At 36.1% G+C, this 14,995-nt stretch overlaps 1 protein-coding gene across 1 annotated transcript in view; it reads left to right on the top strand.

Moving 5' to 3' along the window:
* LOC136882962 (small ribosomal subunit protein RACK1) overlaps nt 1–14,995 on the top strand; it is a 90,316-nt gene that overhangs the window by 52,710 nt on the left and 22,611 nt on the right. Inside the window, exon 7 of the mRNA XM_067155162.2 lies at nt 7,166–7,306. Coding sequence (XP_067011263.1) covers nt 7,166–7,306 — 141 coding nt within the window. The remainder of the gene's footprint in view (nt 1–7,165; nt 7,307–14,995) is intronic.

Genomic DNA, 14,995 nt, shown 5'->3' on the forward strand with positions numbered 1-14,995 from the left:
ACCCCACGCAGATCGGAGTAGCATTTTTGACTTACATAAAAGTCTTTAAATGATTCAAACTTAGCCTATACTACCATCCTTCTCCTTTTTTTTTGCTGGTTAATATATTCCAGGTATGGGTATTCTTTCGTAATATTTGTTCGGCTATTCTTTCGTAATATTTGTTCTATTATTTATAGCTGATATGAGTTGTTTGCTCCGCAGTATGAATGGACTGCATGTTTTTCTTGTGGTTATTGTGATTATGATATGTTGATGCCTGGGTCTCATATTACTTCTGTTCATGTGCGCTGCATTTTTATGTAATTCGCCATCTAATGACCGTTTGCCCTTTGTGTCGGCGCGAGCTTCCACTCGTGTCATACGAAGTGCGAACCCTGATGGGTTTGTGCAGGACTGCAGGATTTCTCTGATCCCACAGCTGAATTTGTTTGTCCTGTGCATGCAACTTCTGTTATAAATGAGACCTCGTTTGTGACCTTGGAGTCATGCTATATGAAATCGAGTTCGTCGTTTTACTGACGCTGGTGCTCGTATTGCTTGCCAATCCCGGCTGTGCCTGAATGTGTGCGCGAATGTTAGTATGAGAGGGAGTGAAAGAATGACGTATCAATCGGCTGAATTTACCTTTTGATCTTGTTTCTGTATCTTATTCTTGCATTTTCGTACAGTGCTATTTCTTTTGCCTTCGCGCCTGTCTTGGCTGCTCGCTTCCCTATAGGGCCGCCATGTTTTATGTTTCTTTCATTTATGATTTTAATAAACCCTTATTACATGTACTTGAATTTTATTACTTATAGAATTAGTCTCTTACTATTTTTAATTTGTAAAGGGGCTCCTTTCCAGTTCAAGGCTTTTGTGTGTGTGTGTGTGTGTGTGTGTGTGTGTGTGTGTGTGTGTGTGTGTTTTCTAGTCGCTATCTACGCTTCATATTTCTCATGGTATTTATTTGTACTGGGATTGTTTCCGCGATGGGACGGGGTGTGGCTCAGTTGTCAGCTTGCCAGAAGTAGCAGATTTTAGAAGTGGCCACAAGGAACACACAGCTCATAAGTTTCAAAATTGCAGGTAGCAGGTATAGCAAGGAATTGGGCTCTTTACATAGCTCTACTGATCCCATTACAAAAGGGACATTTTCCCACATTTATGCAGATGTTGTGGTGCCAGTATGTCTGAAGTACAAATTTCTTTAGTTCGTGTATCAGGTCAATAGAACATGCCAAATTATAGCTGGAGGAAGATGCCTTCAAACGTTTTGTAGCATTATTTATTTTCAAGTTGGACGTTTAAGGAAAAGTGCACTCGTACAAAATAACCTATTTCTGAGTTACTTTCAGTTAACAAATCCTGTGGTCCATTTAAACTATGAGATCACAAGTGGCTTACTGTAGCACAAAACCTGATTTGGATTTTAGATTACCGTTTTAAAATTTCAAGTCAGCTTTGAAGTGACAGAAGCTGTTGTGTTTTATGATCTACCACTTTGGATAATATGAGTGAAGTGTGGAACTATTTCAAATTTGATCGTGTTGGTGATAACTGTGCCATTTGCTGCATTTGTAAAAATCATTGGCTGCTTTATAATTTAAGGGCATAATTCAATAATATTCTTTTTTTAACCCATTCCCGTCTGGGCCTTAATATCCCTGACAAACGTTCTGGACTGGGCATTTTTAAGGATATTTAAAACATTATATCTCTGTACCTGTAGGATATATTTGCATGATTCTTCTCTCTTTGTGCTTGTTTGAGCATCTAGTTTTGAAAAACGCTGTTTATATTATGTCAACTATCACTTGAGATTTTAAAATTGTTTATATATTATACCATGTTTTGCGAATGAAAAAAAGGTCTGACGGATAACTAAGAAAGTACAGTTTTCTGAAATACTGTTATGTTTACCTTATTTTGCTAATATAAAATGTGCATTGCAATTACAAAACAACAATAATGAGTACGGTATAAAAATAATAATTTTTCAATAATAATTACAACAATGAAAATGGGAGCTCTTATGAAATTTTATTTTAATTGATAAATTTTGTCAAAAGTTGCTCAAATGTAAAAATATTTTTCCATTTACTACAAAAGACTTCTGAGAAAGAGAAAATACAGTCTTCTAAACAGACAACTTTACTAATATGTAGACAATCTTACGTATTTACGCAAATTTGAAATACACAGGAACATGCGCTAGGCTGTAAAACGAACTCCAATCGTAATGAAATGTAAGAAGTTGTTTCGAATTCATATGTCAATAACATGTTCATTTGTGCATAAACTTATAACATATCATAAAATATCGAAAATATCACTTTTGTCAAGCACATGTTTGCCGTGAGAAGTCATGTCTTTTAGAACTCACTGAGTGACAACATCTACTGATGCATTTTGATAAAAAATATCGTGAATTCTCCAACTTAGACATATAATACTGCCATTTGCTTAAATACTCTTGTAACTAATACATGAAGAAACACGATGTAACCACCAGAATGCTTGCATAGCTCGTTCTCGATTTGTAGTGAATTGCAGGTTATAAATTTCATTTTTTGTCCATATTGAAGATCTTCTTGTGGTAGAAATTCTTATAATTTTGTTAAATACCCCCTATTCAATACAATAATGACGTAATAAAAACTTACATATTTATTAAGTTGTTGATATGGTACATGTTTCACTCCTTTTTCGTGAGCATCATCAGCCAATTATCATTTACGTAAGGTTATATAAGATCATGAATCTATTCTATTTTTGACAAGTCATATAACAATAAAATTCTGTCTAACTTAAAAAGTATTTGTCTAAAATCTAAGTCTAACATTTTATTGACGTAACTCATCTGGTGAACATCCTTTAAAATTATTTTAAAAAACCTTCTGAGATCTGGCTAATTGTATTGATTCAATGTTGCTTGACTTGTATGGTTGCCGTTGAAACTTCGTTGACTATGTTAATAATTTTCTAAAGTTGATAATTGCCTATGTTATGAACATTTAACTTGTTCTCGATGTTGTAGGAGTAACATTTGTACAAAATGTATTGGCATTAATTTTATGTTGTCAATACGAGAATATTGTTTATGATCAAACTTGTTGGTGAATAAACACTTTCTAATGTGAGGTCGAATTTGAATGGTTCTCGTATGTTCCAAATTGGGCTTGTTGGGCGTTTTTTTTTCTGCTGCGTAATTGTCTAGTGTTTCTCCTAGCCTCTTGAAAACTACTTGTTGGAGCAACACTAGACAATTACGCAGCAGAAAAAAAAACGCCCAACAAGCCCAATTTGGAACATACGAGAACCATTCAAATTCGACCTCACATTAGAAAGTGTTTATTCACCAACAAGTTTGATCATAAACAATATTCTCGTCTTGACAACATAAAATTAATGCCAATACATTTTGTACAAATGTTACTCCTGCAACATCGAGAACAAGTTAAATGTTCATAACATAGGCAATTATCAACTGTAGAAAATTGTTAATATAGTCAACGAAGTTTCAACAGCAACCATACAAGTCAAGCAACATTGAATCAATACAATTAGCCAGATCTCAAAAGGTTTTTAAAAATAATTTTAAAGGATGTTCACCAGATGAGTTACGTCAATAAAATGTTAGACTTAGATTTTAGACAAATACGTTTTAAGTTAGACAGAATTTTATTGTTATATGACTTGTCAAAAATAGAATAGATTCATGATCTTATATAACCTTACGTAAATGATAATTGGCTGATGATGCTCACGAATAAGGAGCAAAACATGTACCATATCAACAACTTAATAAATATGTAAGTTTTTATTATGTCGTTATTGTATTGAATAGGTGGTATTTAACAAAATTATAAGAATTTGTATCACTTGTAGTGAATTGTCAAACCTTACTACGGGCTATGCCCGCAGCACGGCCAGAGCATAATTTCGGCCGCTGCGAGCTATGCTCTCAGTTAGACCGGAAAGAGTTAAAGGAAATCTTTCAGTCATAGACCTAGTGGCTTTTGCCTGCAGCTTTGCTTACATGGAAATCAATTTTTTGGCCATTTATAGAACTGATGAACTCTTGAAACTATTAAGTTAATAAATTTCATTATTCGTCCATATTGAACCAAGATTACAATTTATTAAAATTTGTATCCACCTTATACAATACATTAAAATGTTAAGATGAAATTACAACATATATTTTATCAGAACTAGTTTCAACACCTTATTTTGCGTCATCATCAGCTGATATACATTTTAGGAAACATTGGCAAACACATAAGTTTATCTATGTCACATAAAACAAATTTAAAAAAACATATTGATGAATAAAAACCGTGTTACAATTATATTGTTTCAAAGTCCATATTATCTGAGACTTGCGAGTTGATGAGGTCCAATGTAAGTTGGTTTGCTTCCTGGGTTTAACAAGAACCACCACTGAAAACACAATCTTCTTAAAGAAACAGCTCAGTTTTAACAGTTCTTAAACCATGATGGAGAATCCTATTAAAATAATTCAATAAAATCTTCAAGCCGTTATAATGGAGCAATCATAGTGAGGTGGAAACAAGCAGTCGGTGCTTTAAGATGTTAACAATTATCTCATTCCCAGTTCAATGCAGACCTGAAATAATAGGAATCTAGTAAACTATCGCTTAACTGAAAAGGCAGGAATATGAAATTTACGTCTTATAACGCAAACATTTATGTGACTCGCCTCAAAAGATCGTTGTCCTTGCAAAGCACCGAGTAGCTGATGATGACGCAAAATAAGGCGTTGAAACTAGTTCTGATAAAATATATGTTGTAATTTCATCTTAACAACATTTTAATGTATTGAATAAGGTGGATATGTGTTCAGTGTCATCTTAGTAGTGTTGGAACATACTGGTTTCTGTTGATTTGTTCGTAGAAGTTCAATATTTTTAGAAAGAAGAGTGTAGGAGTGCTTCTACCCACAGAAAATCTCTGAAGTGGGCATGAAACACTACAATTGGCAAGAGGCTTTAGAATAAAGTACCTCGGACACAATGAGCAGAAGGCAAGAATGTACCAAACACAACTGTGGAGCTAGATGTGTTAATGGTGGTTCGTAACAGAAGTAGCTGATGATATAGATTTTGATTCCCATAGGGAATCTGAAATATTTGTTCCGAATGAGTAAATTTATAATACCAATATCAATGGTCCATTACTTTAACATGACTCCCTTCATGTCCGCCCCCGCAAATCTCCCGCAACTCAACACAACTCCCTCCCTGTCCAACCATGCAAATCTCTCGCAACCAACAACACAAACTTAACGCCCCGCCTACCCCCTCCCCTTCACGACACCCTCCTCCGCCAATCTCCCATCGATACAATACTAGAAGCACAAGTGTCAGTCATTCAACGCTACCATAGCAACTGATTAACACCATAACAGTCAAAGAAATAAATGAACATACACATAACGTTGTTTTCTTCAACTAACCTTTCCATAACTGATTTACATCTTTACAGGCGAAAGGGTAAGTGTTTATACATTGTCTTTTTTTTTTTTTAACCCACATTCAATTCACTTCAAAAATACCTTTCCTAAGCATTCACTCTCCTCGTGTTACAGACTTCACACAAAAAAGCTCTAATCAACGTCAATATACTGTACCTTCAACTGTCGCTCCTTCAAGCAAGATAAATACAACTATAGACAGCCGAATAACTTTCCTTGCTCCCACAACTACTTAAGAAGACTTACCTTATCGTAACACATTGGACTTTCACTTTCAAGCCAGTTAAATAAGACTATAGACAGCTGAACAGCTACTTAAGAATGTTGTCTTAACATACGAAATTAACATCCTCAGCAGTCTATCAGCTTTACTTTTTCTTATCCTCCAATAGGAGTATTCAAGGAAATACATTTCTATTTTATTATAAAGATTGAGCTGTTTATTGCTCTACCCTGAACAGGTTTTGGGCGCATTGATTCAGCGCTACGGAAAGTGTAATCTTGTGAACTTGACACACACAGCTTGATGCTAAGATTTTAACCAAGGACATTCTAATCATTTTATGTTGGACACACCTACATTGATATCCTCTTTTTACGATTTGTAAGAACAATCAGGATGCTGATTATTCACCTTACAGGTTTGAGTTTGGGGCTGATGATGCCCTTAATATCGGTGAAACATGTCCCTTGTAACTTTTTTTGATAAGATTTAATTCTTAATTTACTAGATCTCTTTGTATTGAATAGGTGGATATTAAAAATAATTGTAACATACTTTGTATTTATGTATATTTCAATATGGACCTAACATGAGAATCATAACTTGTAATGTAAAGCCACTAGTAAAATAAAACAATTTGTCATCATTTGAAACCTTCATTTTTCAAAGTGTCTGATTGTTTCCATATTTTTTTCTCTCTGATGAGTATTATATTGAGGATGGTTGCCTAGTTGTACTTCCTCATAAAACAGTAACCACCTCCACCACCACTACTACCTCATGGTGGGTCAAGGGGCACCATTCCTGAACTACTGGTCACCTACTTACGACTCTTTGGCGTGCTGAATGAGACCATTGTGAGCTGGGACATACATACATACATCGAAAGCCTCGACATTGCCTCTATGACGCTCCACCCACTTAATTAAATAAATTAAAGTAATTCACCTGTGCTGCTTCTTTGAGACTAAGTATTGTTTTCACCACTTTATCAGTATCATTATTTTTTAAATTCTGTATTGTAATTAGATTAGGTACTAAATTTATATTGTATGATGTTCTGTTCATAACTTACGAATTCATTATGGTCCATATTGACAATTGATAACTATCAAAGGATCCATGTATTCAATACCATTAGATTAATATAGTTTATTAGGTGGACTTTTCTCCACCCTTTGATAGTTGATATTCTTTGTCGGTTTGACAACCTCGGTCATTAAATTAATCTTCAGTTGCCACAATGAAACTAGGAACCAAGGAAACGTTGTAGTAAAGAATTTTCACCAACTACTGCTTAAACTGCCAAGTAATTATTCAAAATGTTTATTCAGAATAGTTTTGTCAATCCATGGGATTTTTGGTGTACCAGTGTTTGAGTTGTATGTAAAAACTGGTTTTCATTTCTCTCTCTCTGAGACACATAAGAGAATTGTGTTCAAAATAGATGCTTTGTTTTTCAGGATTGGACAGTAATGTTGTGGGACTTAAATGAAGAAAAGCATTTGTACACACTGGAGCATAAAAGTATAATAAATGCTTTGTGCTTTTCGCCGAATCGCTACTGGTTATGTGCAGCAACGGGACCTTCCATTAAAATATGGGTAAGACCTATAACTGATCTGTTCTGTTTATTATTATTATTATTATTATTATTATTATTATTATTATTACAAGAAACTTCCTCAATAATCCCTCTGTTCACCTGCTGAGTCTAACACAGAGCCTTTGATGTCCTATCACCTCAACCTACAAGGAAGGAGGTTCTACTCATATTAATCCCTGAATACAGGGCTGCCTCTTCCTCCATCTACTCCATACCAAAGTCCACATTCTCCGCTGTAGATGTCGTTGAGATCTTCACGCGTAATCCTAAGCAGGGACATGCTACACACTGGGTCAGTCTGCTCTGGGACTCGCTTAGGCAGGGGCATCACTCCCTGGGTAGGACTGCCTCTAAAAAGGGTCCCTACCTGCTACCAAGTGTGACTTTAGCACTTTCAAACTTTACTGAACTGTGATGGAAATGTCACTCCCTTAGACGATGAACCTTATGATTTTGGCAGCACAAATACCAATAGTTTGATGTGGTTGGAAGTGGTGACAACAGTATCTAAACTGAAAAACAAGTGAACTGGATCAGATGAATTTAGTGTTACGAACTATAGACCTCATTTCTGCCACCAGAATGTTCTATGAGGAGTATTGGGAGGAAGGTAAATCACTTATAACTATTTTCCTGGACATTGAGAAAGCATATGACCCTGTACCATTTGAGACATGAAAAGGTGCCCGTTGACATCATAGCACGAGTACGATTATATGACAAAACCAAGAGTTGTGTCTAGGTCCAGGATATAAGGTCAGGTTGGTTAGAAATGAAGAATGGAGTCCAGCAAGGAAATTGTCATTCACCATTCCTCTTCATAATCATAATGGATGAAGTTTTAATAAAAGCGTTTAGAAGAAAGGATCCAGCAACTAATGCCCTGGTTTTTGCTGGTGATGTAATCTATGGAGTGAGACAGAAGCTGAAGTACAAGATAGATTAGATCTTTGGCATAAAGCTTTTACAACCTTAGGCCTTAAAATGAGCAAAACCAAGACATTTGGCTTGGTGATTAGTAAAAACTCTCCAACAGTTAATCTAAGAATTGGGAATGTGGAGATGGATATTGTAGACAACTTCTGGTACTTAGGTAGTGTTCTGTTTTCAGACAATACCATACATGAACACAATACAGAAAACATCCACATTCTATCTCACTGTACATCAAATACTTTGGGATGAAACATTTTCGCTAGTTTCCAAGATCAGCTTGTAAAAAATATATCTGGTAGTTGTATTGACGTATGGTCCTATGAGAAACAACTCTTACTGGGTGAACAAAGAGTTGTCTTCAGGTAATAGAAATGAAGTTCCTCCGTTCTTGTCTACAAAAAAACACAACTGGATAAAATAAGAAATGTGGATATTCTACAGTAGGTTGGTTTGGAAAGAAGCTTGCTGGAGAGCCTTGATAGGACCTTGAAATTCGTATATATGACATCAGTGGATGGACAAAACAAATTGGAGGAGGCTCATACATAACTGCACCTGGCTTGCTGGAATGAAGAAATAGATGATCTGTTCAGTCCTTGAGAGTAATCCTTTTCCCAGTTGAATCAATGCAAAGAGTTACGAAACTGTCTGTCTGTGCTAAAATTTAATCCAAGTCAAAAAAAAAAGTAAGAACATGAATAGAAACACAGTAGGATGAACACCACAAAAGATCAGCATTGGAAGAGGAAGCAACAGATAAAGAAACAAGGACAGACATGAAAACACAAAAGGATAAGTGCCATCTCTAGATAGACCTTTTCCAACAGGATAATGAAAGTATTGGAAAGGAACAGTGTCAAATCAAGTATGTATTGTACCTTACTGGGTCAGGAACAAATAAATATACAAAGGTGGGTCACAGCGTGAGAAGGCACAAATTACCAAAAATTCCTGTTCTCTTCTGACCTGGCTAGTTCAGCGGCAGAGCCTGCGGAAAGTTCATTGACTAGATCTCAAAATACACTAAATAAAATCTTAAAGATGTAAGTAAGACAAGAGTAGCTTTTGTGCGAGTTAATGAGGATAAGAATTTACATAAAACCAAATTTTTTAATGATCAAAAATAAAATTGGATGAATAAGAATTAAAAATCCCGTAACTCGATATAAATATGTTAAAGTATATTATCAGTGGCCATGGAGTGGCAGCAAAACAAATTTATTACTTTGGAGACTGTAGCGACATTACATAAACACTGTGTCACACATATTGATAAGTTAGAACAGATTTGACTATAACTGTCATACTTAAAACGTCCTGATTCACAAGATAAGGAACAGAATACTTTGCACATAAACTAAAATTTATATAATTCCCATGAACCTGAGATAAATCACATGAATGCAAAATAGGACATTCTGATACCCCCAAAAGGCACTGAATTTAGCACGAGCCCGTGCTCATGGTGAAGGACGAGAGTAGAACTCGCAACACCTAGAATGCATATGTGCTACCACTCTAACAATGCACAATCAAACGACAAACAATAATACCAATTAAAAAAGACACAATAAAAACATCACAGAACAAATCACAAAATACCATCTGATCTAAAACACATGCAAAGAAATACACTGGTCTTATGGGCTGGGTGAAGTAGTCTCCTTTCTCCTGGGTCTCATCACTGGGCGATGGGATTGACCTTCCCTTGTTAAAAGGGGGTCTGCAAAGTCGTCTCTCCCTCGTGGTTATAAACAAAACATTACGTCGGCAGACACAAAACTACACGGCGGAGCCTCTCTCACATTTGGGTTCTGTCACGTGGCAAAAGGGTCCCTTCTAACTAATATTCCAATGCGGCTCTAAGCTGAGCAGACTTCATCTCTTGTATTTTCTTAACACATTCCTGACCGGATGCTTGAGCTTGTCACATACCCTGTGGACTGGACATTTTTCTACTAAGTATACTAGGGTGCACTTGATTATAAAAATGTACATAAATATTAAACCAGTCAAGATTTTATCTTTAAAGTTGGTATGAGAACTCACCAATGCCCCTAGTAGTACTTGAGAGTATGGTATCTTTGGAAGCATGACCCCTTGTGCAGTGGCTTCTTGCAGAATGAGCAGATGTAGCGTGTTTCATTGCGCTTCTTGTGAGCACTGCAGACTTTGCATGGTTTTGTTGGGAACTTCTTCTTTCCAGACCCCACAATACCTTCTAGGGTGTGCGTCTTCATGTCTCCATTTAATCGTCCTGGAGGATCGAGCTTGGGTGTCCTACCAGTTGGTGTCTGTGAGGTTGATGGTTTTACTTCATCCTGTGGTTCTCCAGTATTTTCAGTGGCCCAGATTCTTGCCGTATTCATCAGAAAGTTCTTGTAGCTCATTTTCTTCTGAGGATTCTGCATGTTATATACCCTAAATGCATTAAAGAGTGCACAGTTGACGATCCACACGAACACTTTCTTACTCCACTTTATCGTCGTACAGAGGATTGGGTAATAAGACAGGTACTGATCGGCTCTGTCAACTCCCTTCATGAACTTTTATTCCAGGATGCACTTTACTGATCCCCCCCCACGTAATTAGCTGTGACACTGTGTGGTGCGTTTGATCAGGTTTTTTCACCCGCTTTCTTCTCCTCGTCTCTACGGAATGCAGTGTGGCTTATCAGTAACGTTTTTATTGTAAGAATTAGCTTACAGGACTGGTTTTGACTTTAGTCATCATCAGCTGAACATGAATACCTTTACATGTGTGTCAAGCATTAATTGGTATTGCCCTTTCTAAAGGGAGATGCCGTAGGAAAGCATCATGTCTGAGTGTCCAAATTGGGCATATTAAGTGTAAAATGATTATATATTATAATTTTGGCATTCAGGTACTTGGATATAAAGTTATCTTCTTCAGGAGTAGAATTTGTCTATGAAACCTAATCTAAGCTTAAATCTAAGTTACAAATACATTAAACATATTAAAATACACAGTACATGTTAAAATCCATTAAAATGAGTATAAAACATTTCATGGAGTTGAATGTGTGTATCTTACGCGTATCTTCATTCTCGTTTTTGATGAAGTGTGTTTATCATTCGCACCTCTCTCTTCTCTTTCCATGCCTGCAGTAAGATGTCATTCTTCCGAGTAAAAATACTCTCGCCGGTCTTCAGGTTCTTTGAAGCCTCATTGAAAGATTTTGGCAGTCCCCCTATTAGCTCTTATGGTACCGCAAACCCTTGTCTTCCATTCCAGTAAGTGCTCAGCTGTTATAACACTGTTATAATAATTGTCTTGATAGACATGATGCCAGAGGTTGAGTAATGGGTCAAGGATAGAAAAAATTGTTTCCTCCAGTTTTTTGCCTTCAGCAGAGTAGATCTGTGTTGCGTATGTACCCTGACACTGAGTCACACACTACACGTACAAGAATTCCATACCTAACCAATTTACCTGGATTGTATGTTCGGAAACGTAGTCTACCTCTGTATGGGATCATGGCCTCATCTAGTGCTACCTCTTGTGTGGGTCTGTAAATTTCCTGAAATTTCTCGGTGAAGTAATTCAGAACTGGTCTAATCTTGTACAATTTATCACCTTCATTATCTGCGTCAGTATTATCACTGAAATGTAGTACTCCCATTGGTTGGGTGGTTAAATTTAGGTTCTCAGGGTGAATATGACAATTTCGTTCATGAATACGGTTTAAAGTATCCGTAGGTTCCGCTGAAGAGTGAGCATAATCGCTTGTAAGCCAACCTAACTCCCAAATGACAGCAGATAATCCAGTATCTCTCATATCATCTCATAAATTATTACTATAATCATATATCCTATCTTAATACTACATATCATTACCTACATTCAGAAAGAAAACGCAGGAATTGCCCTAATACTACTTTATTAGCATGCTAATGCGGTATTAAACAAAATTATCTTGACTTGAAAATCGTAAAGAAAAGAAACATATGTTACATATTTCGTTTCAAATACAGTATTTTCTCAATTAACATAATTGAAGTTGGGATTTCTTTCATCCATAACTTTCCATTAATAACTTGTTAACTCATTACAATCCATCATTATTACACAAAAGAAGTTCAAGGGGGGTAAATGAGGTTTGATTATTATAGTAGGATAGGGTATTCTTTATATTTATTTTTGTTGGATTTTTGTGTTAGCATTTTGGAATACGAGATAGTTAATGAGTTTCCTTTTATGTGGCATCAGCTGACCTTCCACATTAAATTACTATATTCATAGTAATACCAAGTAAATATAGTCATATTTATACATTTACGCCAGTGAAAATTAAATCTTATCATTAAGTGCCATTCATAGAATTATCAATCAGTGTAAGTTATGCAATTTGTGCTGTACATTCACATATTCATGTGCTACTATCATTGAAGAACACTCAGATTATTTACCACTGTGCCATTACTGTATTGTAATTCAATTCACCAGTCTACCTTCTCATTGGAAAACAATCATTCAGTACGGCGATGTCCCTTACTATCCCTACATCTACTCCGTTAAATATGTGAGGCTCGTTTAAGCTTTCGTAAACTTTCATAACATACTACCATTAGACATTAATGCATTTGGACTGTACCTACATACTCATATAAACATAACTTAACCTTGCAGCTAGCGCCTTATTTACCATACAACATCCATAATTGACATATGAATCCGTAACTACTTCCTACCATTACTCGCACAATAAAATATAATATCTTCCCACACCATCATTATTTCACATTTCTCTTATATCTCTTCTTATAACTTCATTCGCATTCATAATTCTCAACTCATTCCTTCTAAAATAACATCTCTGTTACGGTATTCAAATCCATCAACGTCATATTCTTCTTATTTAATTGCGAATTCCCAATATACCATCCATTTCTTCTTACAGTACAGCCATAATTACCTTGTCTGCCGATCTGGTCTCTTCAATATGTAGGTTTTACTCTGCAATGCAATTATTCCGATGTTAATCTCACCTAGTTCAACGCTAATGACCTTTCCGAGTAGATTGATACATAACCATCAATATACACATTCCTTTCAAGCTTACAATAACCTAAATTCACATTAGGGATATAACTATTATTCAAATTGGCACGGGTTTGCGGTTAACTTCTCAAAATCTAGCATTGTGAATCACATACACTTTATCTAGGCAATTTCACACTCCTGCTATTTTATGTCATCAACTACAAATAATTTTAGAATGAAAATCTGGAAATCTTATTACTTATCTCGACCCGATTGTGTCATCTGCTTGCTTCTGCTGGTTTCACGCCATCTCTGCACAATCAGCTCCCGTCTCCGTCCACTTCACAGCTTGGCAATGGTCTGGGCATCTCGGCTTAAGCCACAGCATCCTGGGTAGCCTTCCTCCACCAGTTTAAGCATAAATCATCATATCACCTGTTTCCATGCAATAAGAAGATAATATCAGTTGGGCGAAATGGACAGTTAGATCTTCCATTATAAGTCTTCTAACATATATGAATGGTTACTGGTATTCCTTAATGCTTCAGAAATGTTTCCTAAATATATATCCAGTAAGGCTTTTTCTCATAAAATATATCGTCAGCTGAGTGTTGACTAATGCTCCTAACTAATATTTCTGTTCTTGATGGTATTATGCCGCTTATTTTCTCAGCTTTATACTGTATCGTATCTTTTTCTGTCTCCGATATTTTTAAAATGCGATGTATGCGTATTTCCTTATTCTCGGTTTATCTTGCACGCGTAAATGAGTAAATCCAGCGCTAAGATGAATATTATCTCGCGGTTTTCCTTCCGTACGTTGACTCAACTCTTCTTGATTTGCAGTACAATTTTACTATCTTTTTCAGATTCGATCTTCACTTACAAAGCAGTTAAGAATAGCATGAATTCAACTATTTTTTTGGACCATAGTTGTTTCATCAAAGAACCTCTTTTCTCGCCGATCTTCATAAGTCTACACCTTCTAATTACAGTCAATTCGCATCTTGGATTCATTTCATAGATCTTCGCACTGTTTGAAGCTACTCCGCGCCATTTTATCCGCTACCTCTGCATGTCAACTATCATCTCGACTGTAACGTAATGGTACAGTAGGAAGTACCATAACTGATCAAAACGATTTCTCCTCATCAGTTTACTGAAAATTGGAGTCTCAGTTAGTGGATCTGTACTCCGGTAATCACGAAGTCTATCTTTCCTTACCTGTCCCATCAGAATTAGCATTGCAAGAAACACCATCTCGTGTTCATTGATAGATTTCCATTTGAGAGACTTGGGTGACTGCTTGTACTTGTGAATGTTCTGATCATAGTAGAGGTTAGTTTGTTCTACAAGCGAGGTAAAGAACTCACTACTAAAAAAACCTGTCAAGAACTTCACTGACACTTTCATTATCTTGTGAGACATATGTTAGTCCTTGGCTGCCTTGAAACTGTTCTAAATATCTAGGTGGATCTGCCTTTACAAAACCATCTTCAGCGTCAATTCCTAACACATCATTAATGTTTACATCTTTATCGTCGTCAGTCACTTGAATAAATAAGCGCACTAGGTAAATTGCGGTGTGTAGAGGCTTGAATATCACTTCCACTATCACTCTCGCATTCAGTTTCCACTAATTCATTATCACTATATCCATTTGAACAATCATCGGCATATAATTCTTCTAAAATATTGTCGGCTAACACCGTATTCTGCGGGCGCACCATCTTGTCATTGACTGAAC

Source organism: Anabrus simplex, chromosome 1, assembly GCF_040414725.1.
Source record: "Anabrus simplex isolate iqAnaSimp1 chromosome 1, ASM4041472v1, whole genome shotgun sequence".
Taxonomy (NCBI): domain Eukaryota; kingdom Metazoa; phylum Arthropoda; class Insecta; order Orthoptera; family Tettigoniidae; genus Anabrus; species Anabrus simplex.